General features: G+C 30.4%; 1 protein-coding gene across 8 annotated transcripts in view; it reads left to right on the top strand.

Moving 5' to 3' along the window:
- The window catches only part of LOC142326314 (serine/threonine-protein phosphatase 4 regulatory subunit 4-like), an 84,491-nt gene that overhangs the window by 66,704 nt on the left and 1,442 nt on the right, over positions 1-16,345 (top strand). For 4 of the 8 annotated variants that reach the window (XR_012756756.1, XM_075368710.1, XM_075368712.1 and 1 more), the window contains 4 exons: positions 5,221-5,272; positions 6,855-7,024; positions 9,110-9,209; positions 11,592-12,212. Coding sequence is in view for 5 of the 8 variants with exons in the window: in XM_075368710.1 (XP_075224825.1) it covers positions 5,221-5,272; positions 6,855-7,024; positions 9,110-9,209; positions 11,592-12,212 (943 nt within the window). In the remaining 3 variants the exon portion in view is untranslated. Of the gene's footprint in view, positions 1-5,220; positions 5,273-6,854; positions 7,025-9,068; positions 9,210-11,591; positions 12,213-16,345 lie in introns of those variants that run through there. The other 4 variants (XR_012756758.1, XR_012756757.1, XM_075368713.1 and 1 more) reach the window with 4 other exon arrangements.

Here is a 16,345-nt window from a genome sequence, read left to right as displayed (position 1 = left end):
GCCCCTCAAGTTATCGTCCTGTCTTCTAACAAGTACCCTGTGCAGGTTTATGGAACAAATGGAGAATTGTCATCTAGTGTGGTAGAGTAGAACAAAGTTAACTTAGCACAACTGTAGCGCAGCATGGATATGGAATGCTATACAGGTTGGAATAAGACTCTAGGTCTGTGGTATATATATATGAACACCTGTGCCCATACATTCATATGCATTCATCGGTGCACTCAATACACATAAGTGATGATTGGCAACTTGGCGTGTGGTTTGTTATTCATGAAATTCTCTTTTTTCATATATTATTTTATTTTTAAAACGGTTTTTAAATTGATCACAAGGGAAAATAGGATAGTACTGATCGGGTAGATAATAAATTATAATACTGTATTATTTCGTTTTTTAGTAAACCATATTTTATTTCAGTCAAGTGGCTCAATGCTATTCATACCATCGTCGATTAATTATCCTTATCATCACTTTCTGATATTTCAGATTCATTGACGTTACAATTGCTGTCATTAGTCGTTATAATAAAATTTTCAGTTTGCGTATCTGCAGCTGCATCTGTCCCTGAATATGCTTTTTCAAATTTTAAAGCATGATCGCAACATAATTTCCAGTCGTCAGCCATTAATTCAGAAAAGTTTTGTTCTGACTTTTGCTTAAATTCAACAATATTTTGCCGAGGTAAAACATTCCCTTCAGTATCTGATTCTTTACTCTTGCCCAAATCAGCTCAATCAGGTTATGTTCAGGATGGTATGGTGGCAGTCCTTAAAACACTCTGACTATAATATTCCAATATATATTGTCAAAATAGAATTTTTCATAGCATACTTTATTTAACTTCACCAATCAATAAAGTTAGACTTTCAATATCTGCAATGAGCATGGAATATTTCTAATTTGCAACCATTCTAGTAGTATTTGCTTTCTACAATTTGAGTTCGAAATCTGGTGTAATTTTTTATTACAGTTAGATGCATTTTCAAAAACTAAAACTGAATGAGATTGAAGATTTGGACTCGATTTTGTTTCCAGCCATTTCTCATAGTTACCGGTATTCATGTTGTCACGGTAATCACCTTGTCCCTGACCTGATCTGAATTTTTAAAGAGCAATAGGGACTTTTTCAGTTTTACCTACGGCGTGCACCATTATCAGTCTCTGTTCTCTTAATATAGGTTTCTTGTAACCATGAATAGAGTTGTCAGTCTAACCAAAACATTTTGTGTGAGTTGAATGAATGTAGGACTTGTCAGAAAAAATAATTGCTCGGCCATCATTTTTATACCTCTGTAAATTTTGCAAAACCCATATTCCGTAAAATTTTTCTTAGCATTTCATGATTAAATTTGAAATTCAAATCTTTGTTTTGTTTTTAAAATGGCTAACAAATTATTTAATGTCTGTAATTTTTTATGGTGTATATGAAAGTTATATACAATTTTCCTTAATGCACATCTTAGAAAATCATCAATACTTTTTCTTTAGTCTTTTTCAAGATCTTCCTGCTGTAGTGAAAGTTTCATTTTCACAAAGTTAATTTTTTTCAGTAACAATTTTTCGCACCATGTGAATTGATATGCTGCATAAATCAGCAACGTGAGTTTGTGTTTCTGAACGTATCAAAATTTTCTTCTGAAACTTTTTTGTAGACGTTCATTATAATATATTTACTCTGGCTTCTTATAGCCACTCCTTGTCCCAATCTGCAGTTAGATGTTGGTTGAGGCATTACACACTGTAATTCTATACACAGTATTTCTAACTGAAAATACACCAATGTAGAAGTATTATTTAAAGCACTGTATTTTACACTGTGAAAGGAGTATTGATAAATACTGTTTTAATAAAAGGCCGTTTTAACTATTTTATTACAACCAAGCAATGCACTAGACAGGAATGCTACCGATAGTCACCTTCCTCCTCCATATACACACACACACACACACACAAATTGTTCTTCTGTGCATCATCAAAGTTAACGCTGTGTTAACTTTGTTGTCTTCTCTCTTGAGAGAAATCTCCTAATTACTGCTGAACAATGCGGTTTACACCAAGGTAGAAAGTCTATCGTTCACATAGTTGCTCTTGAATCTGTCATTCAAAATACCTTGGAAGAAAGGAATTCTAAACAAACTGTATGAATGGGGTGTACAAGGGAATCTCCTTGCATTTTTCAGGGATTTCCTGAGTAGTTTGTCCTTTCGAGTTGAGTTGGAGTAACGGTATCTGAAAATTTTACACTAGAAAATTGAATGCCACAGGGAACTCTCCTCTCTTTTTTTTTCCTGTTTAGCCTCCGGTAACTACCGTTTAGATAATTCTTCAGAGGATGAATGAGGATGATATGTATGAGTGTAAATGAAGTGTAGTCTTGTACATTCTCAGTTCGACCATTCCTGAGATGTGTGGTTAATTGAAACCCAACCACCAAAGAACACTGGTATCCACGATCTAGTATTCAAATCTGTGTAAAAATAACTGGGATTACTAGGACTTGAACGCTGTAACTCTTAACTTTCTAAATCAGCTGATTTGGGAAGACACGTTAACCACTAGACCAACCTGATGGGTATACAGGGAACTCTCCGAAGTGTTACTTTTTTTACCGTAGCCATTAGTAGTATAGTAAACTGTGTGTTAAAGCCCATTATGTTTTCTTTATATGTAGAAGATTTCTCAATTTGTATATTATCTAGAAATTTAGCTACTGGTGAGAGGCTGCTCCAAAACATGATAACTTATTTAGAATCATGGTATAATACAACTAGATCTAAGTTTTCTCTGGAGAAAATGAAATGCATTTGCTTTTCATGCTTGAGGGAACATGTTGACCCTCAACTGTTTCTACATGGTAAACCAATTGTAGCTTACATGCAGGTTAGAATTTTGGGATTGAGGTTTGACCAGTTGCTAATGTCATTTAAAGGAGCTGAATTTAAAATGTCTAAAAATAACAGAGATGCTGAGAGTTTTAAATAATACTCATTTAGGAGATGATAAACTATACATTTTGCTTGGTAGAAGCACAACAGACACTTCTACCAGACCAGAGCTCTGTAGCTCTGGTCTGTTCCTGCTTATTTTATGAATGTGTGGCTTATTTGTTCACACGGGCTACCACGTCTTTTAAAGATGCTCGATGCAGTCCATCATTTTTTATCTGTTTTACTAGAGGTGCGTTTCATTCAAGCCCTGTGGTAAGTCTACTGGAGGATAGTGGTGAGCTAACTGTTTGGAATTTATGAAACGAATAATATACTCCTATATAGCTTGCATTAAAGCGCAACCAAATTATCCTACCTTTGATTCTGTGTTCTCCAATCAGCACGTTAATCAATATGAGTAATGGGAAAGATCTACTGCTCCACTAGCTATCAGAGCTCATCGGCTTTTCTTATCTCTAAATATAGAATTACCTCCTGTTACTCAATCTTATTAACCCCTTGGCAGCCTTCCTCTGTGAATTATTGCTGTAGTCTCAGTCGATATCAAAAAAAGGACACAAATCTAGTTAGCTTACAAAAAAATTTGTTTAATATTGTAAATAGTGTGAATCCTGTTAAAATAGTTTATGCCTCTAGATATGTTAATTCTGTTGGTTGTGCATTTGTGGTTGCCAGCAGAACATAAATGTTTTGCCTTCCCAGAATTGCCAGTGTTTTCGTTGCAAAGCTGTATGCCACTAACAAGGCCTTAAATATACTTGCCTTGCAGGCGAATAGTGACACATGTACTTCAGACATCCTGTTGTCTGTGAAATGCAATTTGTTATCTCTGAAATATCTCTATGTAATACAAGTGTAGTATCTGCACCTGTTTGTGTTTGCTGCGACTGCCATCTGACTGTACGCCATATGCTTGTGGATTGTAACTGTTAACAGCATTGTGTCAGAAATTAAAATTAGGGGCTAACATCTGTAACATGTTAGGAAACAGTATGGTATCCAATACCTGGTTTCTTAAGGCCGTACATCTATATTCACATATTTGATTATTTATATAATATGATTCACCTATGTATGCTGTTTATGCACATTTTAATATTGTCATATTTATTTGGTTTTATTTCGCATTTAACAAATCTCTTAGGCATTTTAGATCTGTTTAATTTTTAAGGTAAATTTTGATTGTTAATTATTTACTATTGTAATTTTGTGTCCGGGTGCTGATAATGACATCTTGTGCGCCCAGGGAAAAAGTCATTTGACCTGTCTGTTAGTTACTTAAGAAATATACTGATTAAAATAAAAGGAATCTGTTATTTTTTCTTATATACAGTTCAGATTATAGATATAACTGAAATATAGTTATAAACACCACCTAGTTAAGAAGTTTTCTATTATTTCTTATATTTTATATGTAAAATGTAACAAAAAAAACAATAAGCATATTTTTAAGTAAGGGCTATTTTGAAATGACATCAATTACATTAAATTAAAGTTGCATATTATTTATTGTTCTACAGTCATTTTTCAGTTACTTTGTCATTCTATTCCTCATCACTTTCAAACATCTGCGATGCAAGCCATTGCTTTATATGAAGAAAAGAGTTTCAATCACTAGATATCTAAATAGTCCAGTCAATAGGCATGTTTGCAAAATTGTAGAGTTTAAGGAAGTATATGGGGTTGTAGATTAGGGTAAGTGTAACTTGTTTATATGCAACAGGACAAAATGGTGGCTGTTCAAAGGTGGTTTTTAATTTTATAGGTCAAGGTAAACTTCCTAGGAGAAAAAGTCCTTATTCAGTTCACTTATTACATGACTGCCCAAAAAGGTGTGTAATGTATTGAGGGTGTATGTATGTATGTTCCACTATAGCAGCTCAATGACTGAACCAATTTATATGTATGGCTCTGTATTGGGATCCTTACATTAGCGTCATAGGGTATATAAATATTTTTTGTGTGTGTGTATAAATTTAAAAAAAAATTATTCTACGTATAAAATTTTCATCACCTGTACACTTTTAATTATCCTGTATTAAGTAATTATCCTACATTAAAGAGCAATGTTCTTTTTGGCTGTCATGTTTTTTTAATTTTTAATATTCATCTCTTGTTTAATAAAATTTACGATTTTATTTTAAAGTATTTTAATATAAAATGTTATAAGTATTAATTATTTGTACTCATATTTATGTATTACACAGGTATTATTGGATGTTGGTTCATTTAATGTGTAATAATGGGTTTTTTAATTATTTCCTTACAGTTCTTGTGGCTCGTCCTCGATTGAATGTTGCAGAGAATCGTACAGATCTAAGGTAATAATCCATACTATGTTTAAAAAAATATATTTTTTTTTAATGAATGTAAACATAATAATGAACCGTGGTTTTATATTAAAACCTTTTGCATGATCATTGTCAAAATCCAAAATTTGTCTTCTAAGTAACTAGATGATAGAAAATGTAGTTAATTAATTAAAATTACCACCCTTAATTAATTTTAATTTAACAACTATAGGCTAACTGCCTCATTAATGTCAATTATGAAAGATGAATTATGTTAGAATGAAGAAGTCAAATCTGATCAAGATTCGAACCATAATCTTCCAGATAAAAGTCAGAGACACTGCTATTCTACTACAGAAGTTTATGTTTTGTAGTAAAGAAATTTGGCCAGTATAAATTTAATGAGTGTAGATGTTCAGTTTATTTGAAAAGTATAAAGATTATATGTGCACTATAATTATTACTATAATGGTTGATAACACATATAACATATTATGAACATCATATGTTACATATCATAACATTAGATGATTACAGGTTTAGAATGAATAAATGTAGAAGTTACTTGTTTTACACTGAGCAAAAGTGAAGTGTTCTGTTAGCTTACATTTAAAACATAAACTTGAGAAAAACCTTCCAGAGCCAAAAGAGGAAAAGAAGATACACTGTGCTTTTCAAAATGAATATTGAGTTTTAAAGTTATATATTATATTTTAAAGTTTTAAAATTATACACAAAATAAAAGAGCAACTCAAACAGTTTTTCCTATAAGTGTTCAATGTGAGCACCATATGTCACACAGCTTAGGAGAGATCCAGCCGATAGATCATACCATACTTTAATCAGTAAATCTGAAGTAATTGATGCGACAGCTGCTCCAGTCCTATGTCTCAAACTGAGTAGTTCAGCTGGCAATGGTGGTACATACTCCTTCATCCTTTATAACCCCCAAGGAAAAAACCGCACAGGATCAGATCAGGCGAACGTGGAGAACATGGTAAACAAGCCCTGTCATCTGGTCCCTGGCAACCAGCTCAGCGTTGAGGGAGAATCACGTACAACGTTATGCCAGTGAGGAGGCATACCATCTTGTTGCCAAATAAAAAGTTCTGTAGTTTGTTTTGCAGTTGAGGAAAGAGCCATAAGTAGTAGCATATCAAGATAGTTCATTCTAAACACACTTACTTCCATGAAAAAGTAAATGCTGTAAACTGTCCGTTGGGATATGGCACAAAAACTGAAAATACTGCAATGTTTTCCCAAATATGTACATTGTGAGTGTTTACTTTAATAGAATGTAGATTCCATCACTGAATACGACACGCTGAATAAAGTCTTCATCGTGATGAAGATGATAAAGAAAGACTTCATCGTCAAAGTCTTCATTTCATTTACTAAGCTAGCATACAAACCATTACCTATAGACTTTAGAGCTTGCACACAGCTAAAATTGTTTGAGTTGCTCTTTCATTTTACATGTAATTAATCAATGTACATGAAATTAATTATGTAATCACTTTTTATTTTGATGCATCACAACTTATTTAATTAATCTGGAGACATTGTATGTATCATTTTATTTTAATTGCTTACATATATTTGTATTGTACAGGAAAACTTCAAGTGTCAGTACTCCATCAAGAGCTACAAATGCAAATTTAAGAACACAGAGCAGTCCTCAGGCATTAAAAAGTCTTGCAATTCCAGTACCTCGAACTACTTTAGCGGGTGATACTTCAGTTAAGGGGAGTTCTGTTCCTCCATTAACCTCTCATAGTTTAGGTGAGATAAAATGCCGTATGTAAATCTTAATAAAGATTGTTATTAATATTAAGTAGTGTTAAGTGTGCAAGTTGCAGAATTTGTAATAAATCCTTTCATACATTAGCCTTTCTCTGCTAGGCCTGTTTGTCTTAATAAAAAGACCACCATGCTGTTAGTAATCTTATTTTGTTGGGGTGTTTATTAAAGTTATAAAAAATGTTACATTTGAAACACACAGACACTTCTCTCAGAAATAAGTTTAAAATTTTACTTTTAACTCATATATGTTCTTTCATTCAGTTCCAAAAGTATATTCTAATATTTAAATAGATTTAAAAATAAAATCTTCAGTTTTTCTAATGTTTGAATACTTCAAAATTTGTCAAAAAATTCACAATATTTTGTATAATTATTATGCTTAAAATTAAATTGTTTTCTGATAAATTTCAGGAAAAATTTGACTTGATAGTTGGCACAGCAAATCATTACATAACAGTAAATCATTCATGCACCAGTTACTTTAGATGTTACACTTCTTTTTAGAAAAAAAGAGTGAAAATGAATGAAAAGTGAACATTTTTATAATTAGAAGTATAAAATTTAAAATAAAAACTAAATGCAACATTTTTTATTGTAGATAACTTTTATTGAAAGTTAAACATAAAGAATGATCATGCAAAAAATTAATAGCAAGAATAAATTAAAAACTTAATAGTTTTTTGAAGGTAATATGGTAATACTGATTAAAAAAATTTCAGTATCAAGATAAGTTGTTTCTGATGGTGTATCTTTTTTGAGCTGCTGAAAATGTAGATGTAGATCAAGATCTATGTGATTGTAAGCTCTAAGCTGAGTAGATAAAAGAGGTATTACTCTTGTAGTGCAAAAGATATGAGTTGAAAGAAGTTACATCTAAAATTGAAAAATTTTTAATTAAGGAAAGCACTGGAATATGAAAGGGTATCTGTGGAATTGCCAAGATTAAAGAGCTGAGGAAGAAAAGGTCCAACTAGGAAGGAAGAATTTCTACACTATTTTCGTATTCTTATTGTACAAGCTTAAAAGCTTACATGGTGAATTAATCTGACAAAAAAAAATAAAGTGAGGCACACTATTTGCAGTATCATATAGCTTATTGATAAGCTCAGGCACATTATACTGTTTGAATCCAGTTCATTTCGCTAGGAGCTGATGGTTCATCTCTCTCTACAGCCCCAACTTACTGTTGTTTTTCACTTGTATCTGAATTTTAAGCACTTCTAAAACAACTTTGACAATGTCAAAATAGCTATGCATTGTTCACTGTCATCACAGGTGATTGATTTTATGAAGAGGAAATTCAGAAATTAGTTTTTAAAATTAATTTTAATATTAGTAAAAATCGTATTGAAAAGCAGTAACGTGTTTTTTATAATAATAAAATTAATTGTTTTAAAACAAATATTCATAATTTGTTAATAGTCAAATGATACTTTCTAAACATGCCTCACATTTGATTGTTTGTGTAATGACTGAATATGTTTTTGCAAAGATGATAATTGGAAGGAAGTAGTAGAAAATGTTAATTAAAATTGTAAATGGTATAGACAAATTGTATACTTCAGTCAGTAGTTTCTAAATAACAATAAAAATGTTTGTGTTACTTTTGATAAGTTGCCAAAAAAATATACTTTTTTCAATGCGAAAGTATTCACTAAATTTACCTAAGTAATACTAGGCTCCATTATTATTAATTTTTTCCCACAGAGAAGTATTTGCATTAAATATTTATTTTAAAATCTATTAAAGAAAGCTGTTGATAATTCGTATATCAAGTAAATATTAAATTTTAAACTTTCAGACTATATTAGAACAATTTTGTATTATAGCATAAATTATTGTAAAATCTCATAATGCCATAATAGTAGCCAGAATTCCTTAGAAGTTCTGAATATTTTTGGCCAGCCATGAGAACATTAAATTTAAGATTTTTATTTACAGCATCTTGCTTTATTTTGGAGAACTACCCTTCTCCATTATTGAGTGTTTACTGTTATGAATAATAAATTTGTAATAATTGTAGATGTGAGGATTTCTTTTGATTGGAAAACAATAATGTTACAGTCAGGTTTCCAGCTTCAACTATATCTGCAACTTCTCTAAAAACACCACACACTTCTACAAGTGTGAACATTTCTCCTAATACATCTTTTTCTGGATCCAGGTAAGACGTGAGCTACACCCTTTTAGCTATTTCATATTGTGTTCAACTTAATTATAGTAGGCACAACTAGATATAATTACATTTTTTATGGCAATGGTTTGCCGTACTAGATGCTTTTAATTAGCATTTTTTTAAATTAATAAGATGTATTACAAAAGGAGTTTAACAATATGCTGATTCATTTTAAATAACATTCTTTGCTGGTGTAACAGTTAGCAGTTATAAGAGTTATTGACCTTACTGAGTCACTCTTTCAGATCACGTCTGCAGTAAATTAATAGATTTTTACGTTATTATAAAAAATCTAATATTATGTCATCAAAATTAATTTGTAACCCTGAATTCTTAATGATATGAGTAAACATTCGATGTGGAGGTGCTTTACATGTTCTCAGTTTGCTTATTGGTGGAAACCTTAAATTAAATTGTGGTCTACTATGATTTAAGGTAATAAATGTAGTTGTCAACTATTAAAAAAACTTAAAAATTTCAAGTGAATCCATCTTTGAATGTTTATAAGTTAAGTATTTTTAATTTGGTAACCTATTGTTTATAATACTACAAAGTTCATTAAGTAAAAGAATTCATCTTATCTTCATCTTAGATTGTGTTATCTAAAAAAGTACCTTAACAATTTATTTTCATTTTTCTGTGTTTTGTTTTGACAGGATTTCTTTCTATTTATCTTAGAAACACGTTTGATATGGACTGTATATTATGAACATCTTTTCCTTTAAGGCTTGCAATTTTATATAAATGAAAGTTTTATAATTGTTTAAACATTAAAGTCCTGTTAAATCTGGAAACGGAAAAACTTTTGTGACATGACTACCTACTTCATAAGTATTCTACAAGAACTGTTTGGAAATTAACTTCTGGTCCTCGGTATTGTGTGATGGAGTGGAGGTAGCAATTTTTGCACAGTTGAATAACCCGGTTCAGTGCTGTTCTAGTAGTGTTATTGGAAATATCCCTCGCTTCTTTGTTCCTGTAAAACTCTTGTTCAAAATGACTACTGTCATAGAAAATCCCACCAACTGTGAAGTGCATGCTCATCTACATTACCTTTATACAAAAAGTTGACAGCTACTGAAATCCATCATGAATTTTGTGCAGTGTACGGAGAGATATCATAAGTGACAGTGCTGCAAGAAAATGGTGTCATATGTTTTGGGAAGGTCAAACAAACATTCACGTCAATGAAGCAGTAGTCAACCCTCGGTTTTAAATGATGAACTTGTTGCAAGTGTCGATATGAAAGTTAAAGAAAATCATAGATTCACAGTAACAGAATTATCCAAATTTTTTCCTTGCATATTGTGATCAGTGCTGTATGAAATTGAGAAAGGCCTTACAAAACAAACAATACTGGATTCTTCATGACAATGAAGAAAAATGATGAGTGAATGAACGAATGCATGCATGAGTGCATGCTCATCCACATACTACAGCACGCACACTTAACACCAAATTGACGGTTTCAAATGGGAGTTGTTTAACTATTCTCCATACAGTCCTAATTTGGCTCCCAGTGATTATTACATTTTTCTGAAAGTGAAGAAATGGTTAGCAACACAATGTTACGAAAATGACATTGAAAAATGAGTTGAAAAACGGTTTTACAGCCTGGCATATCCACAGATGGCAGAGCTTTATGCCAAGGATATTCAAAAACTTGTTTGCAGATATGAAAGTCCTTAATTTGGATAGTAATTATTTTGTAAAGTAGCTATAAGATGTATATAATAAATTGTTTTTTTTTTTTTATTACTTGGTGTTTTTTTAATAACAAATCGGAAGTTACTTTCTGAATAGCCCTTGTATATATCTGATGTAGTTTGTTTATAAATTTTAAATACTCTGTAAATTAGAACATGAGTAATATTTGTAATATTCTTATAAGAGATATTTTATACCTTATATGCATGTGACAAGATTGTAAACTGCCATATTAAGTTATCATTCAGTTAGTTGTTTTCCTTAGTTTATGGACTTTTGAAGTTAATATTATACATTATTCCCAAGATAGGGGTTTTTAGATTCTCAGTGATAATCATTAAAAGTTTAATACTAAAATCTTTAGTTTTATACATTGTTGTCAATTTATGTAATGTTAACTTCTGTTTTATTTTTTTTTTTAAATTCAATGTAATCTATTATTTCTTTATCTAAAATCACTAGATTTTTAATTAAATATTTTTGGTTTAAGGGTAAACTTATATTCTCCTGATTTTTAATTAAATATTTGTGGTTTGAGCGTAAACTTACATATATGTTCTCCTTAACCCTTATGTTACCTCTATTTTCCTGGTGTTTTATACTGATCGTTATTGGTTATATTATCCTGTAGTTAATTTGTGTTTATTTTTGTTTTTGTTGTAGTTTAACACTATCGTCATCAACATCATCAAAATCATTACTTTTATCAGTAGACAGTAACAATGATGATAATGATAAAAATAATCGTAGTAATGGAGGCCATCTTAATAATGATGATGATGATGATAATAATAATAACAATAGTAATAATGATAGCTGTATAAATGAAAATAAAGTTGATGGTGACAATAGCAACGGTAGTAATGGAAAATGTATTACAGATAATAAGGTTGATTGTGATAATAATAGCATAAATAGTCATCAACAGCAAAAAACTCTTACAGTTTCAGTGACTGAAAGAAGTTTAAAAATACCAGTAAAGAGATATTCAAACAAACAGAAATTGTTACTAAGAAGACATAGTTCATCTTATATGGAGTCAAATGACAATGATTACAGTAGTGTTACTTTAGTGGAAAAGAATGAAAACAGCCACAGTGTTAATTTAAATAATAATAATAATAATAACAAAAAAAGGGTACAACCAAACAGAAGGCCACATTCAATGATATTACAGACTGGTAGTAAAGTTCGTAATTCCTTCATGTTTACTGGTGCTGCATCTACATCTAAGATCAATAATATTAATAGTAATAGTAATATTGTTAGCAGGCTACCTGTAAGGTATGTTGTGTTGTGTTGTTTATATTTCATAAATTTATTTTTTCTCTTCGTTACCTCACCTAATCTATGTAATTTACCTACCCATCAAATTTTATTTAAATAATGCCCCTAAAAAATGCAGTGTTAAAAATTTATTCAAATTTAATGCAGTGTTAACTCTTTTTTGTATGAAAAAATTATGTTCCTCTATTGAATTTTTCATCATCCAACAAGGACATCTTCGTTCATCTGCTATCCAGTTTTTTCTACTTTTTTAATATCACTTATTTTTTAACCTAGTATTATAATTAGATTTCATTTTTTGCATCCTTTTTACTTCTTTGTACAAAGTAAAGGAAGTATTGTGATCGCAAAAAAATTTGGTTTTCAGATTTCAATAGAAATCTGAAATCCATTTTGACCATTCCTGAATCCATTTTGACTAGTTTCAGCATGATGTCTATATGTACATATGTATCTCGCATAACTCAAAAACGATTAGCCGTAGGATGTTGAAATTTTGGATTTAGGACTGTTGTAACATCTAGTTGTGCACCTCCCTTTATGATTGCAATTGACTGAACCAAAAGTGTCCAATAAAGCCCAAAATCCAAAACAGTTTTGATTTTGAACTTTTCCTTAACGGCAATAATAAGCCCTCATTGAGAACTTTTCAATGGTATATCGTAAGTGGAAATTACTTTCATTGGTTCCAGAGTTATAGCCAAATGAAATTTTAATTAATGAAATATTTGGATCTTAGAAGGGAAAGGCACTACGGTTTGAATCAGACTTCATCTTTTTTTTTTAACTTTTTCTTTAATTTAAGTGTATTGATTTATTAATAATTAACCTGTGATTATAAAAAAAAATTACATAAATAATAATTCAAGAATAATAAAAAAATATATATGAAAAAATGTCAGAAGTTATTAATGAAATAAAATTATATGTACTTTTCATTTTAGAAAATGTTATATATAATTTAATTGGTGTATAAGGATGTCATGTGGTGCCCGCATCAAATTTTTTATTTTTAGTATTAACTATTAAATATTAAGTATTTAGTATTAAATACTAAGTATTTAATATTAACAACTTTTTAGTGCTAACATACTATGGGTATATATTTTTTTATTTCAATTTTATTGCAACTGTATTTTTTGGCTAATAACTCTTTGGAGTTCTAACCTGACTAGTTAACTAATTAGTAATGCTGAATAGAATTAAGGTTGTTAGTTCAGAATAAAATGTTTCCTACCAAAATTGGCCAGGCCTTTTTTCATGGAGTTCAAAGAATGAAATCAAGCATAGAGGCATTTCTCAAAAACACTGGTCGGTTTAGGCTAAAAGAAAATTCTAAAAACATTTAGAAAAGATTTCTTAATTCTAACTCTTGCTACTTCTTTTCTTTTTTTTTGTTGCTTTCATGCATACACAAAAAGAGTATATTTGATGTATTGAATTACTTATCATGTTATAACATGGTGTAAGATGATCAGATATGAATCATGATTTGTTTGTTTCAAGTACTGGTTAAATTTTATACATAACATCTAAGTAATACTGATTATCATGATTTTTAACCGATATCAAGTAACGATGTCAGTATTGGTATATCCCTAATACAGATAATGTATATAAGGTATATCATAAAGTTCTCCCGACATTTTCATAACCTATTCTACTCATGAAAATAATGGAAAAAGTTTGTATAAACATATATCCTAAAATGCTTCATTAGCAAATAATGGCTAGTAAAAAATTTTGCTCGAATTTCATCAGCTACTCTGGTGAAATGAGGTTGTATTGAAATTTTTAGGATGTTAATTAAGAGGCAGTATTAGTGATTTCTTATGGTTTTTGATGTGAAAAATCAACGACTGTATCTATAGTAATTTTTGAGAAATTAAGGGGAAAAACCAAAAAATTGGGTAAAAAAACCATGATTTTTGTTTTTTTTGATTTTATAATTTTTTAAATGGCTAATAATAAACCCATGAAATTTTAAAAAAATGTATAATTTAATTCTGAACAATATGGTATAAGATAAGTTGAATAAAACAAAGAAAGATAAGAAAACTTTATTTAGAACAGCACATTACCATGTTTGTCAGAAAAGTACTTATTTAATATAAACAAAAACCAATTTTTTTTTGCAGTGTGAAACATTTGTAAAAGCAAGTTACACTGTTAAAACATTTTTTAAAATTGGAAATTACAGTTGTAAAATAAAAATTATTTGGATAATAATTATTTTATTAATAATAGAAATACAATAAATTATTTGAAAAATTATTATTTCAAAGTTTGTAACAAAATAACAACTGTACAACAATGCACAATACTGTATTAGTGTTAAAATAATTCTATAAGTTACATTAAGTAAATCGGGTACTGTGACCTATACTGTAGTGGTGAAGGTTTTCTTTGAATTTTAGTTTGAGCATGATTGGTTTGCTATGAAGTAATGCTGCACTTATTTACAACAGAAAAATATGTTATTCATTTGGGTTTGTGTAATGGTAGTGCTGCAGCTTCGGCAGTAGAATTTGAAGTATGTTTTCCAAATCACTGAATTCCAGATCCCAAAACAATTAGAGCAACTTTTTGCAATCTTTGGGAACAGTTTCACTATCTATATTTGTACCAACTACAAACATTCTGTCCAACATGACACTGTTATTGAAGAAATTATTATCGATACAGTTCAAAGCAGTCCAGGCATCAGTACAAGTCTTTCTAAGTGGATTTGAGTTTGGCATTTGATGGTTTGGAGAACACTTAAACAAAACAAGTTTTTTGTTATATAAACAGCCAGTTCAACATCTACATCCATGAGATGGTCTGCTTTGCTTGGAGTTCTGCAACTGGTGGAATACAAATTGACAAGTCTACAAGTATGTTATAATTATCGATGAGGCAAATTTCACCCAAGAAGGTGTCAACAACTTGCAGTGAGCGTACATGAGCAGAAGTAAATTCTCATGAAATGATGGAAGGCAATTTTCAACGATTTACCATCAATGTACAGTGCGGTCTTTTTCCAATCAGTTATTTGGACCTTGATATTACCTAGCCGCTTAAATGCTACATTCTACTTGCACTTTCTTCAAAAAGAATTAGTGCAGCTGTTTGAAGATGTTCTGCTAGTGCTGAGATGCAAAGTATACTTCCAGCATGATTGTGCGCCTTCCTACTTCTCTTGTGCTGTTTCCACTCACTCATCATATCCCTGGGAATGCAGCAGTTGTGGAGGTCCACATTCCTGACTACCAAGATAGCCTTATCTAACACCTTTAGATTTTTGCATCTGGGGATGGATAAAAAATATTGTATACAAAACAAAAATACATTCTTGTGAGGAATTAATTGGCCACATTATGCATATGTCCAATGAAGTTAGCCCTGAAGAACTAAAAAGGGCAACAAAAGCAGTACAGAACCATGCCAAGAAATATATTGCAAATGGTGGGCTCATTTTTTAACATTTATTATAAAGCAGTATATATAATGCACTTTTTTCTAGTGTTCTGTTTCTAAATAAAATTCAAATTTATTAAACTTATCTTACACCATTTAGTTCAGAATTAAATTTTCTACAAGTTTTGTTTAACATTTTTATGTGTTTATTACCCATTTAATAAAGTTATAAAATAAAAAACAAAACAAAAATAAACAGGGTTTTTACTACAATTTATTGGTTTTCACTACACATTTCTCAAGAAGTACTGCAGATCTGGGGCCTGTTTTGTTCGATGTTTCATGTCAAAAATCATAAGAAATATCACTAATTCTATCCCTTAATTAACATCCTAAAAATTTCAGTACGGTTTCATTTGACTTGGGTAGCTGAAATCCAAGCAAAATCTTTCACTATCTATAACTCGCAAACAAAGCATTTAGGACATATGTTTTTTTATGAATGTTTTCCATTATTTTTATGAGTAGAATAGGTTATGAAAGTCCCAGGCGAACGTCATGGTAACTCTGTATTTATAGAACTACTATTAAAAGTAGCTGGTTTTATCTGAGTGGTAGTCATTTGCTATTGTCGCTCAAAGAATTATTTATTTAATATAAAAAAACTTTAAGGGGATCATTTTTTAATAATGTTTTCGTAAAAAGAAATATTATTCCCAGATAGTATTTGT

Source organism: Lycorma delicatula, chromosome 6, assembly GCF_047948215.1.
Source record: "Lycorma delicatula isolate Av1 chromosome 6, ASM4794821v1, whole genome shotgun sequence".
NCBI lineage: Eukaryota > Metazoa > Arthropoda > Insecta > Hemiptera > Fulgoridae > Lycorma > Lycorma delicatula.
This window is presented reverse-complemented; position numbering and strand designations above follow the sequence as displayed.